The sequence below is a fragment of the Lepisosteus oculatus genome, chromosome 2, assembly GCF_040954835.1.
Source record: "Lepisosteus oculatus isolate fLepOcu1 chromosome 2, fLepOcu1.hap2, whole genome shotgun sequence".
Classification (NCBI taxonomy): Eukaryota; Metazoa; Chordata; class Actinopteri; order Semionotiformes; family Lepisosteidae; genus Lepisosteus; species Lepisosteus oculatus.
The window spans coordinates 20,264,969-20,279,324 of record NC_090697.1 but is presented as its reverse complement, the minus strand read 5'-3'; the positions used below and the strand labels follow the sequence as shown (position 1 = coordinate 20,279,324).

Here is a 14,356-nt window from a genome sequence, read left to right as displayed (position 1 = left end):
AGAGTAATGAAGCCAATTCATAGGTGGGGATTATTAGGAGGCCATGATTGGTAAGGGCCAATGGGAAATTTGGCCAGGACGCTGGTGTTACACCTCTACTCTTTTCGAGAAGTGCCCTGGGATTTTTAATGACCACAGAGAGTCAGGACCTCGGTTTTACGTCTCATCCAAAGGACGGCACCATTTTACAGTGTAGTGTTCCCATCACTATACTAGGGCATTAGGATCTACATAGACACCAGGGTGAGTGCCCCCTGCTGGCCCCACTAACACCACTTCCAGCAGCAACTTTAGTTTTTCCCAGGAGGTCACCCATCCAGGTACTGACCAGTCTCACACCTGCTTAGAGTCAGTGCGTTGCCAGTTGTGAGTTGCAGAGTGATATGGCTGCTGGCCATACAGATAAACACCATACAGTATATGTATGGGCATACATGAAGCATACATCAGCCTCCCCTCCAATTTAAGACACCAGTTGAAATACTTATAATAGAGACACAAAAGGGTGGTGTTGTCTCCCAGCTCTTGGGTTTGAGGTTTGATTCTGGACTGAGGTGCCTTCAGTACAGAGTATGAATGCCATCTATGTGTTCACACAGGTTTGTATTGGATACTCCATGCTTCCTCTTTAGATGCAAGGCCCTTCTGTAGAATGACTGAGTAGTGGCACATAAATCACACCTGTGTGAGTCAAATGCTGTATATTTTATTTAGAATAGCAATAAATATAGTAACACTAATAGAAGTGGGAGCAGAATATTTTTTTTCTTTCAAGAAAGAAATGCTGTGGGGGCACATGCAACATTATGCTGTGGTTTTTTATTGCAGTTTTTACAAGTTTCATCCTTTTTGTTCCCCCCAGCCTTGTTAGCACCCAACTCATATACAAACACAACAAAAACAGGCTTAATTTTTCACTCATTTTGTCAACCTCCATAAATAACCTGCTGTATCCAGTCCTTTGATGTCACGAGTGAATCTGCAGTATGTGTTACCATGACAACATGAGTGTCCCTGACATCATGCTTGTTGCTGTGCCCTGGCTGGAGCAGCTTGTTGTTGCTGCTAGTAACACAGTTATTTCCCTGAAAAAGGCTATCACAGAAGAAATGCACAGCGTCCCTCCACTCAAAACAATAGATGTCTGATCAGTATTCATTGGAGAGGTATAAGTCCTTAATTTATATTTTGCTTATTGATTATAGTTATTTTGTGGTTTTGGAGTGTTATTCAGGACTGCTGAATGCTTGTAAGGAAAGAAAAAGAATCAGTATTAGTATAAACACAAACTATGTATACACCTTTAATGCAACAAAGGCTTAGTGTCGAAGGGGCCTTTTTGCCTTCATATGTTTGGGTATATCCTGAAATCAGAGTTCACTAGGAAGGTCAACAAGGGCAAAAATAAGTAAAAATGGAGTACTATAAACTAAGTTGAAAATATATGACATGTAATAAAGAGACCTAAATTAATTAAAACAACAAAAAGGTACCTCCAACATAATACCTATGCAGACCAAAACTTGAGCTCCTAAAACTTTTAATCCAAAACCCGCTTTAAGATAATGGGTTATTCAGTCTGTATTTCAATTAATTTGAGGTTATTATTGTTAATTTGAACAAAAAAGATGTGTTCAAATTCTACAATGTGGGTGGATAGGTACATTTTCCTAATATACTGTATGTTTTGAAGAAGGCAAAAGTCTCATTGGAAAATACAAATCTTTTCTGGTAAAAAGGCTTTTCTAAGAGTTTAAACTTTTTATGGATAGTGAGCCCATCCACAAGTCTCTGTAGTTAAGGTTCTTAACATTGCTTCCTGCCCTAGGTAGACTTTGCACTCTAATTGTTATAAAAGCCATTACAACATTTTCATTTTACATTTATCATGAAAAAAACTTAGTTTTAGTACTAGAAAATACTGAGCCACTATTGGGCTAACAAGTTGAATAATAGCATCAAACAAGGAAAGGCACTTTAGGCAGTCATACAGAATCTAACTTCCATTTCCAGATTGAATATTAGTCTACTGCTTCTATATCACTGTCCATCTTCTCCTGTGTGGTACATGGCTTGGTGTTGTCAGGTTCTTCTGGGTTACCATTAGAGATTGGAGGAACTGAATCGGGTTTGGTTGCATTAGCTAACTCTGCTGCTTCTTGAGAAGGCTTTGCACGTGTGGCCTCTGAAGCTTCAGAGTCCTCTAAGCTATCAGAACTCTCAGGAGGCTCTTCCAAGACATGGGAGACCATGAAGGAGGCAGCTATGGTCTGCAGGCGAGCTTCTTCAGCCTTCAAAGCCATCAGCTCTTTGGGCCAGGTTAATTCTTGAGTTAATTCTTCTTTCACCACTTCTTCTTTCTCCTTAGACTCCTCTCTCACATTCCGGACTTCTGCAATCTTCTTGTAAAGCGTAGTTCTCTCATCCTGCAGGGCCCGGCACAGGTTCTCAAGCCTCTGGATCTTCAGTGAGAAACATTCGAACTCTTTGTCCCTTAGAGCTTTCTGCAGAAATAGGAGAAACACAATAAGGGTTGTACCAGTTCTTACACCAGATTTTCTCCTGTATCAAGAATTGTGAAGTAAAACACAACATTAATTAAATTTGATTCTCTCCTACTGAAACTTGAGGTTTGTATTCTTGATCAGATTTGTTTCCTTTAGCGAACTGAGTCCTGAATATATATCAAACTTCTCACCTCTTCAATCATATCCACAAGAGCCTTGTTACTGCTCTCAAAGCGAGTCCTCCAGACGGTTGATTCTTTCTCTAACTTTTTCATTTTTTTCGTCATCTGCAAAACCAAATGTGAAAGAGAACATATATACAAGACAGCTCAAAAAATAAACAAAATTTACTCTGCACTAATTACAACAGGTGATTTTAATTTCAGTGTTGTTTCCAGGATTTGATCACAATCACTGCTTTATACTGTACTTTTGATGGTTTTATTACAAGTGTTTCTTTAAGATGAGCTTCTGTCATATTCATAATTATCGTTTAACATAACCTTAAACAAGCCAGTAACGTAAAAGACAAGTTGCTCATAAAATCATTGTAACATTCAGAAGGGAATAAAATTAGAACTGAAACTGCCTAATGACTTTAGGGATAGGAGAACTAACAACTGTTTACTTAAATAAAACAATCCTTGTTTTTGCTTTGTATAACACTTTTAGATTTTACTTAACTTGTGTCTTTTTTAATCAATCTATATTGGCTTTCACCAAGTACTACCCTAAAGGTTGGATAAGATTAATCAATAGAGGCAACTTCATGGACCTGAGTATTAAAAAAGAAAGACACTGATTCATGATATAATGTATTTTTAAAACATGTCAGCTAAAAAGTCATACAGCCCTAAGACAAATTTAAAAGGATCTGTTTGAATGAGCCTTTCCATGCTTTTCAGAACTGAAATGTGTTGCACTAACCTTATCCATTTCCTGCTTGAAATTTGAAAACACATCATTGCTCTTGGCTAATGACCCCTGGAACTCTTCAAACTTTTCAGAGTACAGTGTGAGCTGGAGAAAGATGGAAAAAATAAAACCTGAATGGAAAGAAACTTCAAGAAATACTAAAAAAGGAATTAGACAAAAAATATTTCCAGAGCACAGTACTAAAAAGACCACTAAGACCCAGCAAAAGGAGCATTTATTAGAGTTTCATACAATCTTTGAAATAATAGCTTAAATCAATAAAATATGATACTCTCCGCTAAATGAAACCATACAGGTAGACATACATTAAATAACACTGTTGAAAAATTCTATGTCAAAAAGTGAGTAATAAATCTTGTAAATAACTGACATAGAACATATTTAGAAATCAAAACCATGTACAAATCTGTATTCTTTACTCAAATGAGGTTCTTTACAACTTTAAAAATAAACTTTTTTCTTTGATTACAAATGTATAAAATGTAAAAACAGGAGAACAGTCTATGAATGTCTACAGCTCCTCAACTTAAGCAATTTACACAATTAAAGCAATTGGGACAACACATTTCCATCTCAGTAGATGATCAAGTTCTAATAATGAAACGAGCCAGCAAAGATACAGGCATAGTATAATGAATACTTTGGTACTTACTGAACTGACAAAGGAAATGACAGTGCTGACCAAAGGTCAACTAAGACACAGCCCCCAAAAAAGATTTTATTACGAGCTATAGGCTGTCTGGATCAGTTTCGATATATGTGAGGTAAGCTTTAAAAGATCACTGACCTAAGGTTTAATGGTGGAGACTGGCATTTCATGATAGGCTGCAGAATTACTTAGCACTCTGGGGGCAATATAGGAAGAATTTGCTGGTTATTGTTAATGAACCAGGGATCGGATGAGATAGCTGATGGGGTGAACAAAGGGAATCATAGCAATGAAGAGACTCACCAGGACTGATTCCAGAATTGAGTTGAAATAGTAAATGTAAAAATCCTGCTCTAACTGATCAGTCTTGCAGATTTTAAGGTGTAAATAATTAAATCATAAGAGCAGATAGAAAAGTCTGAGAAACAGGGGTATAGATGGGGATGGATAATATTGCAAATTTGGAACATTGCAGGAAATCACGGAATAGAGGAAGATTAAATGCTTTGAAAGTCATATCAACTAGAAAGGATTCGGAGCCACGTTGTGGCAAGAAAATGTCGTATGTTAGTATTTCAATGGAATGTTTTTACATGGTGAAGACAACGTTTTTGAGTCATTTGAGTAGAAAGAAGACTCATGATTAGGTTAAAGTAGAGTGTTTCTGTGAGTTTTTACAGAGAAATTCCCTTATTGTTATCAGAACAGTGCAAAGTTAGGAGGTCAAATGTGGGAAGAGGACGTTGAAATTTGAAAGGTTTCACTGGACTTTTTCCATGCAGACCAAGTAGTAGAAAGTGTAGACTGTGATACTCTGGAGAATAGCTTCCTGAGAGACAGTGATGAAAGACATTGATAAATGGATTCCAATTACAGATAAATCAGCATTATTGCTTGGTTCACATCTGGAAAAATCCAAAATTCAGCAATTCAGACCCTGAATTTCTAAAATTGAGAATGAGAAAGAAACAGCAATCGTGTTTGAGTACCCAGGGATATGGGCAGTTCAATTTATGAATTGGTTACTTGCGGAAACCCAGGTGAGTTTTTTCAAAGATATCAAATGGGTATCGGGAGGCAAAGAGCACTGCTGTGGAATGATGCACATAGCATAATTCAAGTAACCGAGAAGAGAGAAACTCAGGCGTTGTACCTGAGTGGGAAAGGTGGAGTGGAATTTAATAATATAGTCATGTTTTGTTTGCTTTAAGAGTTGTCTTCAAGAATGATCCCCCAAAAAGTAAACATTAAACCCTTCTACATCATCGCTGAACTTAAATGAACTGATACATTTGAAAAGAATTGAGTGTGTGGAATGGATAAGAAGAGTCATCTCAGAAACAAAGAAATGATCTTTTAAATGAAAGATTTTTAGGAAAATCCATGAAGAGCCTTAAAGTTGTGACTCACACCTAAAGAAAGCTCCATGGCCGAAACGTGGTGTTTTCTCTCTTCTTTTTTTTTTCAGCCTGGAATAAACCTATTACTTGTTCCTTTGCAGCCTACACATGCTGACGCAGCTACCCACCTGAACTATCTTAGTTTTTGTCTAGATATAATGAGCTCTTCTAATTATTTAGAAGAAGGGTGACATGTTATGAGTTTGAAGGCTAATTTATTCTGGGCCTATTGCAGGGCACAGAACCTGCATACAACAGGTCTCTTATCCAGCCACCTTGTTTCCTATGAATTTTTATTCACTTTCTTCTCCTTATGGAATATCTTCATTTACAGGCTCCTTACAGAGTTCACAAAAATCCTCTGAATGTATATTTATTAAATAGGTCACACTGAACCTCTGTCAAGTCAATGTCTTAGATTTCTATTTGCTGTCTAAAATGATGTCTTCTGCTTTAATTAGTCAAACATATTTTTTAAATAGTGAATGGGGGGTGTAATTGTTTTTCTTTTAGTTACGAACAGAAAATGTTGAGTTAATGTTTGGGCTAATAAGTTGCAAACTAAATGTAATGTTAAGCAATATTAATATATGATTTAGGTTAAACATTTCATTTTGTACAACCAAATACTACACTTATTTTTTTTCGGTTATTAAATGAGCATTGTACAGTATATACCAAGAGGCATTAGAATTGCAACAGTTGGTTCCATTATTTATTTGTTGCATTTTAATGTTTTTGAGTATCAGTAGAATCAGTAGATCAGTAAAATATGTTTAATATATTAAGATATATTAAGTGTTAAGACTTTCAAAACACTTAACATTTGACTTTATCACTTAGAAAAACCAAATTAACATCACAAATTTTATATTAAAATAATGTATTAGTTGCAACAGGCATGAGATGTGAGTGTTAAACATTTATGGTTGAAAATATAATACAGCTCACATTTTGCACCCTTATTAATGATTTTATGAAAATTATATGAAAGCATTTTATTGCCGACAACCACCGCTGTAAGCTGTATTGTTGTGCATTTGATAAATAAAACCTTGATTGATTTTTAGTGCTGTAACATTTTTGTTTGAAATTGATTTGTATTCTTCTGTAATACCTTACCCAGATATGTACAACTGATTGTAATGAAAATCTTTAAGGTCAAAACCCACAAATCATGTTTTTTTTCATAGAGTATACAGAGTGACAACAAAATCAACATTGCTTATAGTGTACTAAGGATCAATGACCTACTTGCTATGATTGTTTTCTCACAAGGTGAATTGGAGAGCACCCCTGTGAATATTTTAAGTGCTTCTTATTAAATACAAATTCTGAACACCAGCAAAATGTAATTGTATAGGTTCCAAGCTGCAACATACTGTAACATGTTATAAATACAAAATTAAGACAATATAGCTTGAAATTGAAATCACATACTCTTGTCTGTCCTTCTCTAAGGTATAATACTAATATTCTTCAATAAATGACAAAAGCAAGCTTACATCTATTTTCTATTTGTGTTAGTATATGTTCTGTGTATTGAATGCCAGGAGACACATGAGATCAGAATGAAAACTGAAAATAACACACAGAACATAAACATTAAAAGGCATACCTTTCAAATAAGTTAATAAAAATGGGAATGATGAAACTGAACACCTTTAAGATTTCAAAAAATAAATGTCAGCAAATACTGTAAATAAACATACAAAACTAAAATGTGCTGATTGCAAACAATTTACCACCCTTACTTGGCAGAAGCACCTTTGGCAGCAATAACAGCTGCAAATCTCTTTGGATAAGTGTCTACCAATAGTCCAGAATGTTACAATTTCCACCACTTATTCTTCTCAAAGCTTGTTCAAGCTCTATCAAATTAGTTGGTGATTTCAAGTCAGGACTTTGAGTAGGCCACTCAAGAACATCCAGCTTTGGCCTTAACTTGATGGTGTTGACGGGTGATGTGCAGTGTTCGGTTTGACTAGACATAACACTGCATTTAGACCAAAAAACTTATTTTTGTAGTATTATTTAAGTACTTTGTTGCACAATCCATGTGAGATTTGAGATTTTTTAAAATAAAGGCTCCATTCTTGCCTCTTATTCGTAAACATAAGGTTTGACTCGTGCATTTTGTAAATCTTTCAAAGTCACTGTTGACCTCACAGTCAGCAATTTCCTCCTTGGTTAGCAGTTCAGTTTCTGGGACACTCTCTTAACTAGGAAGTGTCTGAGTGGTATCCTACAATTTCTTAATGACGAACTTAACAATATTCAAAATCAGTGTCTTTGTATTTTTTTGTATATCCTGATATTTGCATTGGCTACTGTAACCTGTATCCCTGAGTTGTTGTGAAAGTCTCTTGTTTAATACTTTAATACTGGTTGAATACTTGCTTAAAATTCACCTGACTTAGGGACCTTTTAGAGACACATCATGTGAAACAATGCTATTGCACTCAGAGGCCATTCAAATAATTGTGTGACTTAATTCTGTGCACCTGAACTAATTTACATTTGCCATAGCAAATGGAGTGAATACTAATGCAATGTATACTTATGCAATTAATACATTTAAAATTTTTAACTCAAAGATCTTTACATATATTGATTTTTGTTGCAACTTTGCTGACATTTACCTTCTTTCACCCATCTATGTGTGCAGTTTGAACATTTACATTGTGATTAAAATCATCCACATAAAATGTGAATATATAATTTATCATTCAACAGAATGGGACATGATTTGATTAAATGAATTGTGGATGCTTGAAAGGACATATTATACATGGGGGAAAATCCTTCATTGTTAAAGTGGGGAAATGTGTAAGCAGTCAATCCAGTACAGTAAGGACGTAGAAGTGTTTTGTCAAACAGTGGATATTCACCTGTGCCTTCATCACTGTCTCCTGCTCTTTCAGAAGATTAGCCTGTAGTTTCCACTCAGCAGCTTGGGTCAGTAACTGTGGTCAGATACAAAACATGAAAGATGGAATTGATGAAAGATTTCTCATTACCTGCTTCTTCAGCTGCAACTCCTGATCCCTCATTGCCTGGCACTTCTTTGTGCTTTCAATTGCCTCTTTAAGCAACTATCAACAAAAACAATTAGTCAATAATTAATCAAAATAATCTCTATGCTCACAACTTTAGCGGTTTTTCATAAATTGGTTGTGAGTGATGCAAATTTGATTTGCATGGATTAAGACATTTTTATCTAAACCAGATAACTATGTTTTAAATTGCTCACATATGCAACATTTCAGACTTCACAAACCTTCAAAATTTCTTATTAAAAAGACACAGATTTACTGTGAACATGTACGCCCTCTGTACCTCAGACAGATCCCATCATGTGTGCAAAAGAAAATGGGTGAGGAACCATTGCTTTCTACACTGTGGCACTTCAGATTTTAATGTCTCTTAGGACCTTGATGTTGATTTTTTTAAAACAACCTTAATTTAAAAAACTTTAGTTCTTCAAATAAAAGCCTAATGAATTGTGATAGAGTTACAAAATATACTGATGGAAAAAAGAAACGCAACACCTCCTCCTCCACACTCTGGCCCTCCCTTCTGCGTGGAACAGGCTGAAGAGTGACTCATCCGTGAAGAGGACCTGATGCCACTGCTGATGACTCCATCCTCTGTCTGGCCCAAGCCAGTCGGGTGTGACGTCTAGGAGGTGTGAGCAGAGGGACTCCTTGGTCACCTTGCTCTAAGGCCAGCAGCATGGAGCCTCACTGTCCTGTCACTGACGCGGACATTGTGTCTACCGACAATTTCAGCAGCAGTATGGGTGGCATATCTGAAACGATCTCTCAGATGGACCAGTCTGATGTGTCAGTCCTGCTCTTGTGTGGTCACTCGAAGGCGACTGGATCTTGGATTGTTGGTCATTTGTCCTGCCGGTCTGCTGAAACCTTCTCTGCATTTGGGACAGAGTCCATAGTGTCTGGCAACGCTGGCACATGACATGCCTGCCCGCAGCATGCCAATGGCCCTCTCCCTTGCTTCTGGTGACATTTGAGGCATTATGGAATGCACAGTAAACTGACTGAGTGTGGCCTTTTTCTTGCAGTGACCTAAGCTTTCAATTTAGGCCTTTTGAAAGGTGACCTGAACCAGGCATTGTTCCACCTGGACCTCATTGGAAAAAAATACACCTAATGAGCTTTCCTGAGATTGTCAAGTTGCAATGCTTTACTGCACAAACTGTATTGCTGGTCAGAGGGCTTCAAACGAATTGACGACTTTTTGTGAAATTACATAAGGTATAACTATAGTATTCTCATTCCAGAAAATGTTGTGTTTCTTTTTTCCATCAGTATATATAGCGATATTCATAAATTTAGATAGAGAAATATATATAAAGTCTTCCCTAGCTGAAGGAACCACCAAACCCGCTAGAAGTGTGTGTGCTAGACGTTTGCTGAAAATATGTAGATGTGTAGGTGGAGTGATGTGAGAGAGATAAACGAAGGGAAGTCCTTGGTCAGAGACTTGTTTTCATAGTCAAGCAGAAGTTTGCAAGATTTGGATGCAACCTTCCTCCCAAATGTTTGTTATAAACTCTATTTGGCATTGCAAATGAATTACCTGTATTTTCTAAAAGAAATTAGTAATGTCTTTTAATTTAAAAAAAGAAACAAAAGCAACAAAATGACTCACATATTCCTTTTCTCTGGCATGCCTTTCCTCTGCCTCTTTCATCTGCATTTGGGCCTGCTCAAGCTTGGCATCCACTAGTTTCTGCTGCAAGTCACGATGCTTGAAGATCTTATCAAGGTGCTTCAAAAAAGACAATGCAAATATCCATTGTTCGCAGACTGAAAACCAAATGCAGTCCTAAGAGAGGTTTAAGTGAGGAAAATCCCCTATAGAGATAATGATCATTCAAAATATATCAAAGGACAAATGTGTTTCACAATAAATGTATTATCTAATTATGTGCTTTTTTAAATAATCATAATCACAATCACAACTGATAATGTTCCTATTTCTTATTAAATGGATAGTGTGTTGGACGTAAAAGGAGCAAATTCAAATACTGAGCATCTGCAAATACTAGCTTGTAATTTATCCACTCACAAATTTAGTTGTAAAGTTCCAGTATTTCACCAGCAGATGGCAGATGTTTCCAGATTAAATAAAAACATACGCAAGGGATAAGGAAAGGACTTTTAAATAATGGATGTGAGTAAGGAAACCCAATCATTATTCACCAAGTGAAAAATTGCTGTCGGACAACTTCATTTTGGAGCTTCCTCTGTTTAAATGATTTAATATGATATTGAATTACTAGCACTCAAGGGGCTATTGTAAATGTCAATAGTATGTGCACAAGTTTGAATAGTATTCCCGCCTCTTAAGATCCTAAACAAAGCCCCAGTACTAAATCCCAGAAGATCCCACACACTTATGCTTAATTTCATAATATCGACTCATTCTGCCAATTATGTCTGATGTCTTAGTAATATGTCATGATTTCGTTCATTCCAAAAAGTTTATTTTTGAATGAGGTAAGATTTTAATTATAAAAAACTAAAAAGTCACTGATCACTGACATTATATAAGATTAACACTGTAGATCACGTGATAGATAGATATGTTTTATATATTGTGACACTACACTGAAGTCCTTAATTCTTAGATAAGTCATCACATTCACAATATGTGCACAGCTCAGAAAAAAAACAATCAATTTTTTATTAACAATGCTGAAATTGAAGTAATACCAAGATGCAATACAGCAAGGCTCGGTAACTATGAGAACAGTATATACAGTACCTCTTCTCTCTGCTCGTACTGTTCAATAATTCCTTTGAGCTTCTCAGCCAAGTCTGTGTTCTCTTGGCACAGCTTATTGTTCCTATCACTGTGCTGCTCAATCTGGGCCTGGATGTCATTCAGCGTGCTTTGAAAGTGAGTGGTTATCTCCTTGCGTTTCTCCTCATCTTCTCGACATCGTTGCAGTGTTTCCTCCTTTAACCAGATGGAAAAAGATCAGAGTTTTTTGTCTTCCTTTTCACTTTGCCTCAGAGCTTTTTAACCCAGTTCATAAAAGGTACCTAATAAGGAAGACATTATTATTGACTTAGTCTTTTTAAGCAGACATGATATAATTAAAGGAGTAGATAGAATATCTGGGAAGTGTGACCATAATACAGTAACTTTCAAAGCATAGTTAAAATCTCTAAAACTTCAGTCTAAAATGATGGTTCATAACTTTAGAAAGGTGATGAAGGAATGATGAACATTAGTGAGCGTGGAATAGATGGATTCAGAGTAAATAGCATGGTTATGCTTCAAAAATAATGTTAAAGGCTAAAAAAAAACAAATTAATACCAATGAAGGCACACTTGTAAAAATATAATAGAATTGCCATTGGAGATGATAACATTGTAAAGAATGCAAAACATAATGCATAAAAGTACTGACCAATAAAATAATAATTTAATTATTTAGATTATATAGTATATTGTATATATACTCAAATATATTGAGTATATAGTTTAATAAACAGTTTCCTAAATAATAAGGGATTAATAACAGAAGATGCAAAAGAAATGCAAGATGCACTAAATCAACATTTCACTTGTTTTTATAACAGATATTTTCCAAGTCATATTTAGAAAATTAATGCATGTTATTCATAGACCAACTCACTTAGGAGCTGTAACTAAGGATTAGAGAATTGCACATGTAACACCAATTCATTAAAAGGAACACATACTGTAAATGAACCAGGAAACTACAGGCCAATCTGACTTATTTCTATTACTGTGAAAATTGTGGAAAATATATTTAGAGTTGATTTAGAAGTATACAACGCTGAGGCATTGAACAAAATATATTTAGATTTCCTGACAGCTTTTGTCCTTCAGAAAAAAAGTGATTCTCAAATTCAAAGCCATAGAATTTGAGATAATGTCTCCACATGAGCTGAGAATTAGTTAATGGACAATGAACAATGTGTCATCTTAAGATACATATCCTTAAGTGAAATGTTTTATATTACTTTACATGTGTTTAAGCTGATACCTGAAATGTTCATCTTTCAAGAAACAGCTGGATGATCTCCTCAGATCAATTAGCTACAGTATTTACAATCAAATTAGCTGAACAGCTTTTGAATTACCAAGTTTCAATGGCTTCCTATCACTATCCTTTCTTATTTTTTAAATGTTTTGAATACTTCTTTTTTATAGACCATTTACTGTACAACACAGCAGCTTTCTCTGGATTGATTCTTATTGTTTATATTGGCTTACTGCTTTTACACCCAAGTGATACCAATTTTGTGCTTGTCTATGCAATAATGACAAAAATGAATTCCAAACTGAGACAATTGCACCTGTTCATCACATCAAAATATGATATAATGAATTTAATACAGAGAAAAGTGGAGTCACGAAGCCACACAGAAAAATAAATGTTTGTCTAACGGTTGTTGACCATTGACCCAGCCTTGGAAAAAGATTAAATGGTTGATCATGCTAACAAGAAGTGAAATGGACAATGTTCCTCAGGTAAAATGGTCAGATGGTCAGAAATGTCAAGTTTGCAGAGCATGACTGTCAAATTAACCTGATCAAATATAGAAGGGCAAGGATTATTATAAGCATTAAAATATCAGCTGTTTAGTCAGTGTTTATGAAGTAGGTAAATCAAAGATGTATTTTTCTGTTATAGTGCTGTATAAAGATAAAACAGCTTATTTCTTTCTGGTAGTTTTAATGTATATACAAAGAAAGTAGGTAAAAATAATAATCATAAAAATAATCATTAATCATAAAAAAGTGAAGGAAAATGACATCTCACAGTGAAATAAAAAGTGTGCCACAAAACAAAAAGGAAAAAGTATTCTTCAGTTTAGAGATGTCTCCAGGATCTCAAAAATAAGAATGGCAGCAAAGAAATTTCTGTTTTTCTGGTTGACTGTGTGGCACACAGGTTATCCTATGAACAGACTTTAGTAGCAGATGACCTGCCACTAGAAGTAACCAAAGGCTCTCTGACAATTGTAAACAGGCTCACTAGGTGATAATTAGATAATTATTAGATTTTTGGAGTAGGATTATTCTCCACATTTTCACATGAACTTAGTTTTGTTTCAAATGGGGCTTGTACAGTATTAGTGGTAGTCATTTTTTAAGAAGCATTTAGTTCAAGTGAGAAAGGTAGACATGCATTTAAAGCAGAAGAGAAGCCACTTATTTACCCATTAGGTGTGAGTATACAACAAGCTACCCAGCCATGATGTTGAAGCTGATACCGTGGCTCTTTCCAAGAAATGGTTGGATTAGATCCTTGCTGCAGTTAAGCAACCACAAAATGGCCTAGATGGGCCTCCTCTGGTTTGTATAGAGAATTGGTTTTCTGATGTCCTTTGGATGCAATACCTGGTACTCTGCAATAAAGCCCTCTGTACCTTACTCAGATTTTGATTTTTGTGCATCTTAGCAAAGGGTGGGGGCCTGTGACAGACTGAATTCATTAAACTTATATAGGAAAGAGATTGTGGTAACTGCTAGTGCCACTTGGTCAAATGCGCTATCACATTTATAAGACTGTATTAATATGTTCTTTAAAATTACTTTAAACATGCACAAATGGTAGTTCTAACACCTAAACATAAAGTGGTACAGATTTATGGCATTTGGCATATGGCATTAAGGTATTTAAGAATGTGTTTTTCTAGTGATAAAACATGTCTCTTAATATATCTTAAACCAATCCAACACTGGGTCTTTCCAACATTTTTTTTATGATGAATGCATTAAAGAGGAACAACATTTATACTGCCTGTATGCATTTGCTGCAATTTAACACTTACAACATACTAACTGATACTTCC

The 14,356-nt window shown here is 35.5% G+C and overlaps 1 protein-coding gene across 2 annotated transcripts in view; it reads right to left on the bottom strand.

Annotated features, from left to right (window-relative positions):
- Positions 1-686: 686 nt before the first annotated feature.
- txlnba (taxilin beta a) overlaps positions 687-14,356 on the bottom strand; it is a 33,081-nt gene continuing 19,411 nt past the window's right edge. Inside the window, exons 5-10 of one of the 2 annotated variants that reach the window (XM_015339073.2) lie at positions 11,286-11,480; positions 10,167-10,286; positions 8,513-8,587; positions 3,435-3,527; positions 2,699-2,794; positions 687-2,504 (exon numbers count right to left, since the gene is read on the bottom strand). In XM_015339073.2, coding sequence (XP_015194559.1) covers positions 2,022-2,504; positions 2,699-2,794; positions 3,435-3,527; positions 8,513-8,587; positions 10,167-10,286; positions 11,286-11,480 — 1,062 coding nt within the window. In that variant the 3' untranslated portion in view covers positions 687-2,021. Of the gene's footprint in view, positions 2,505-2,698; positions 2,795-3,434; positions 3,528-8,383; positions 8,459-8,512; positions 8,588-10,166; positions 10,287-11,285; positions 11,481-14,356 lie in introns of both variants that reach the window. The other variant, XM_006642941.3, reaches the window with a different exon arrangement.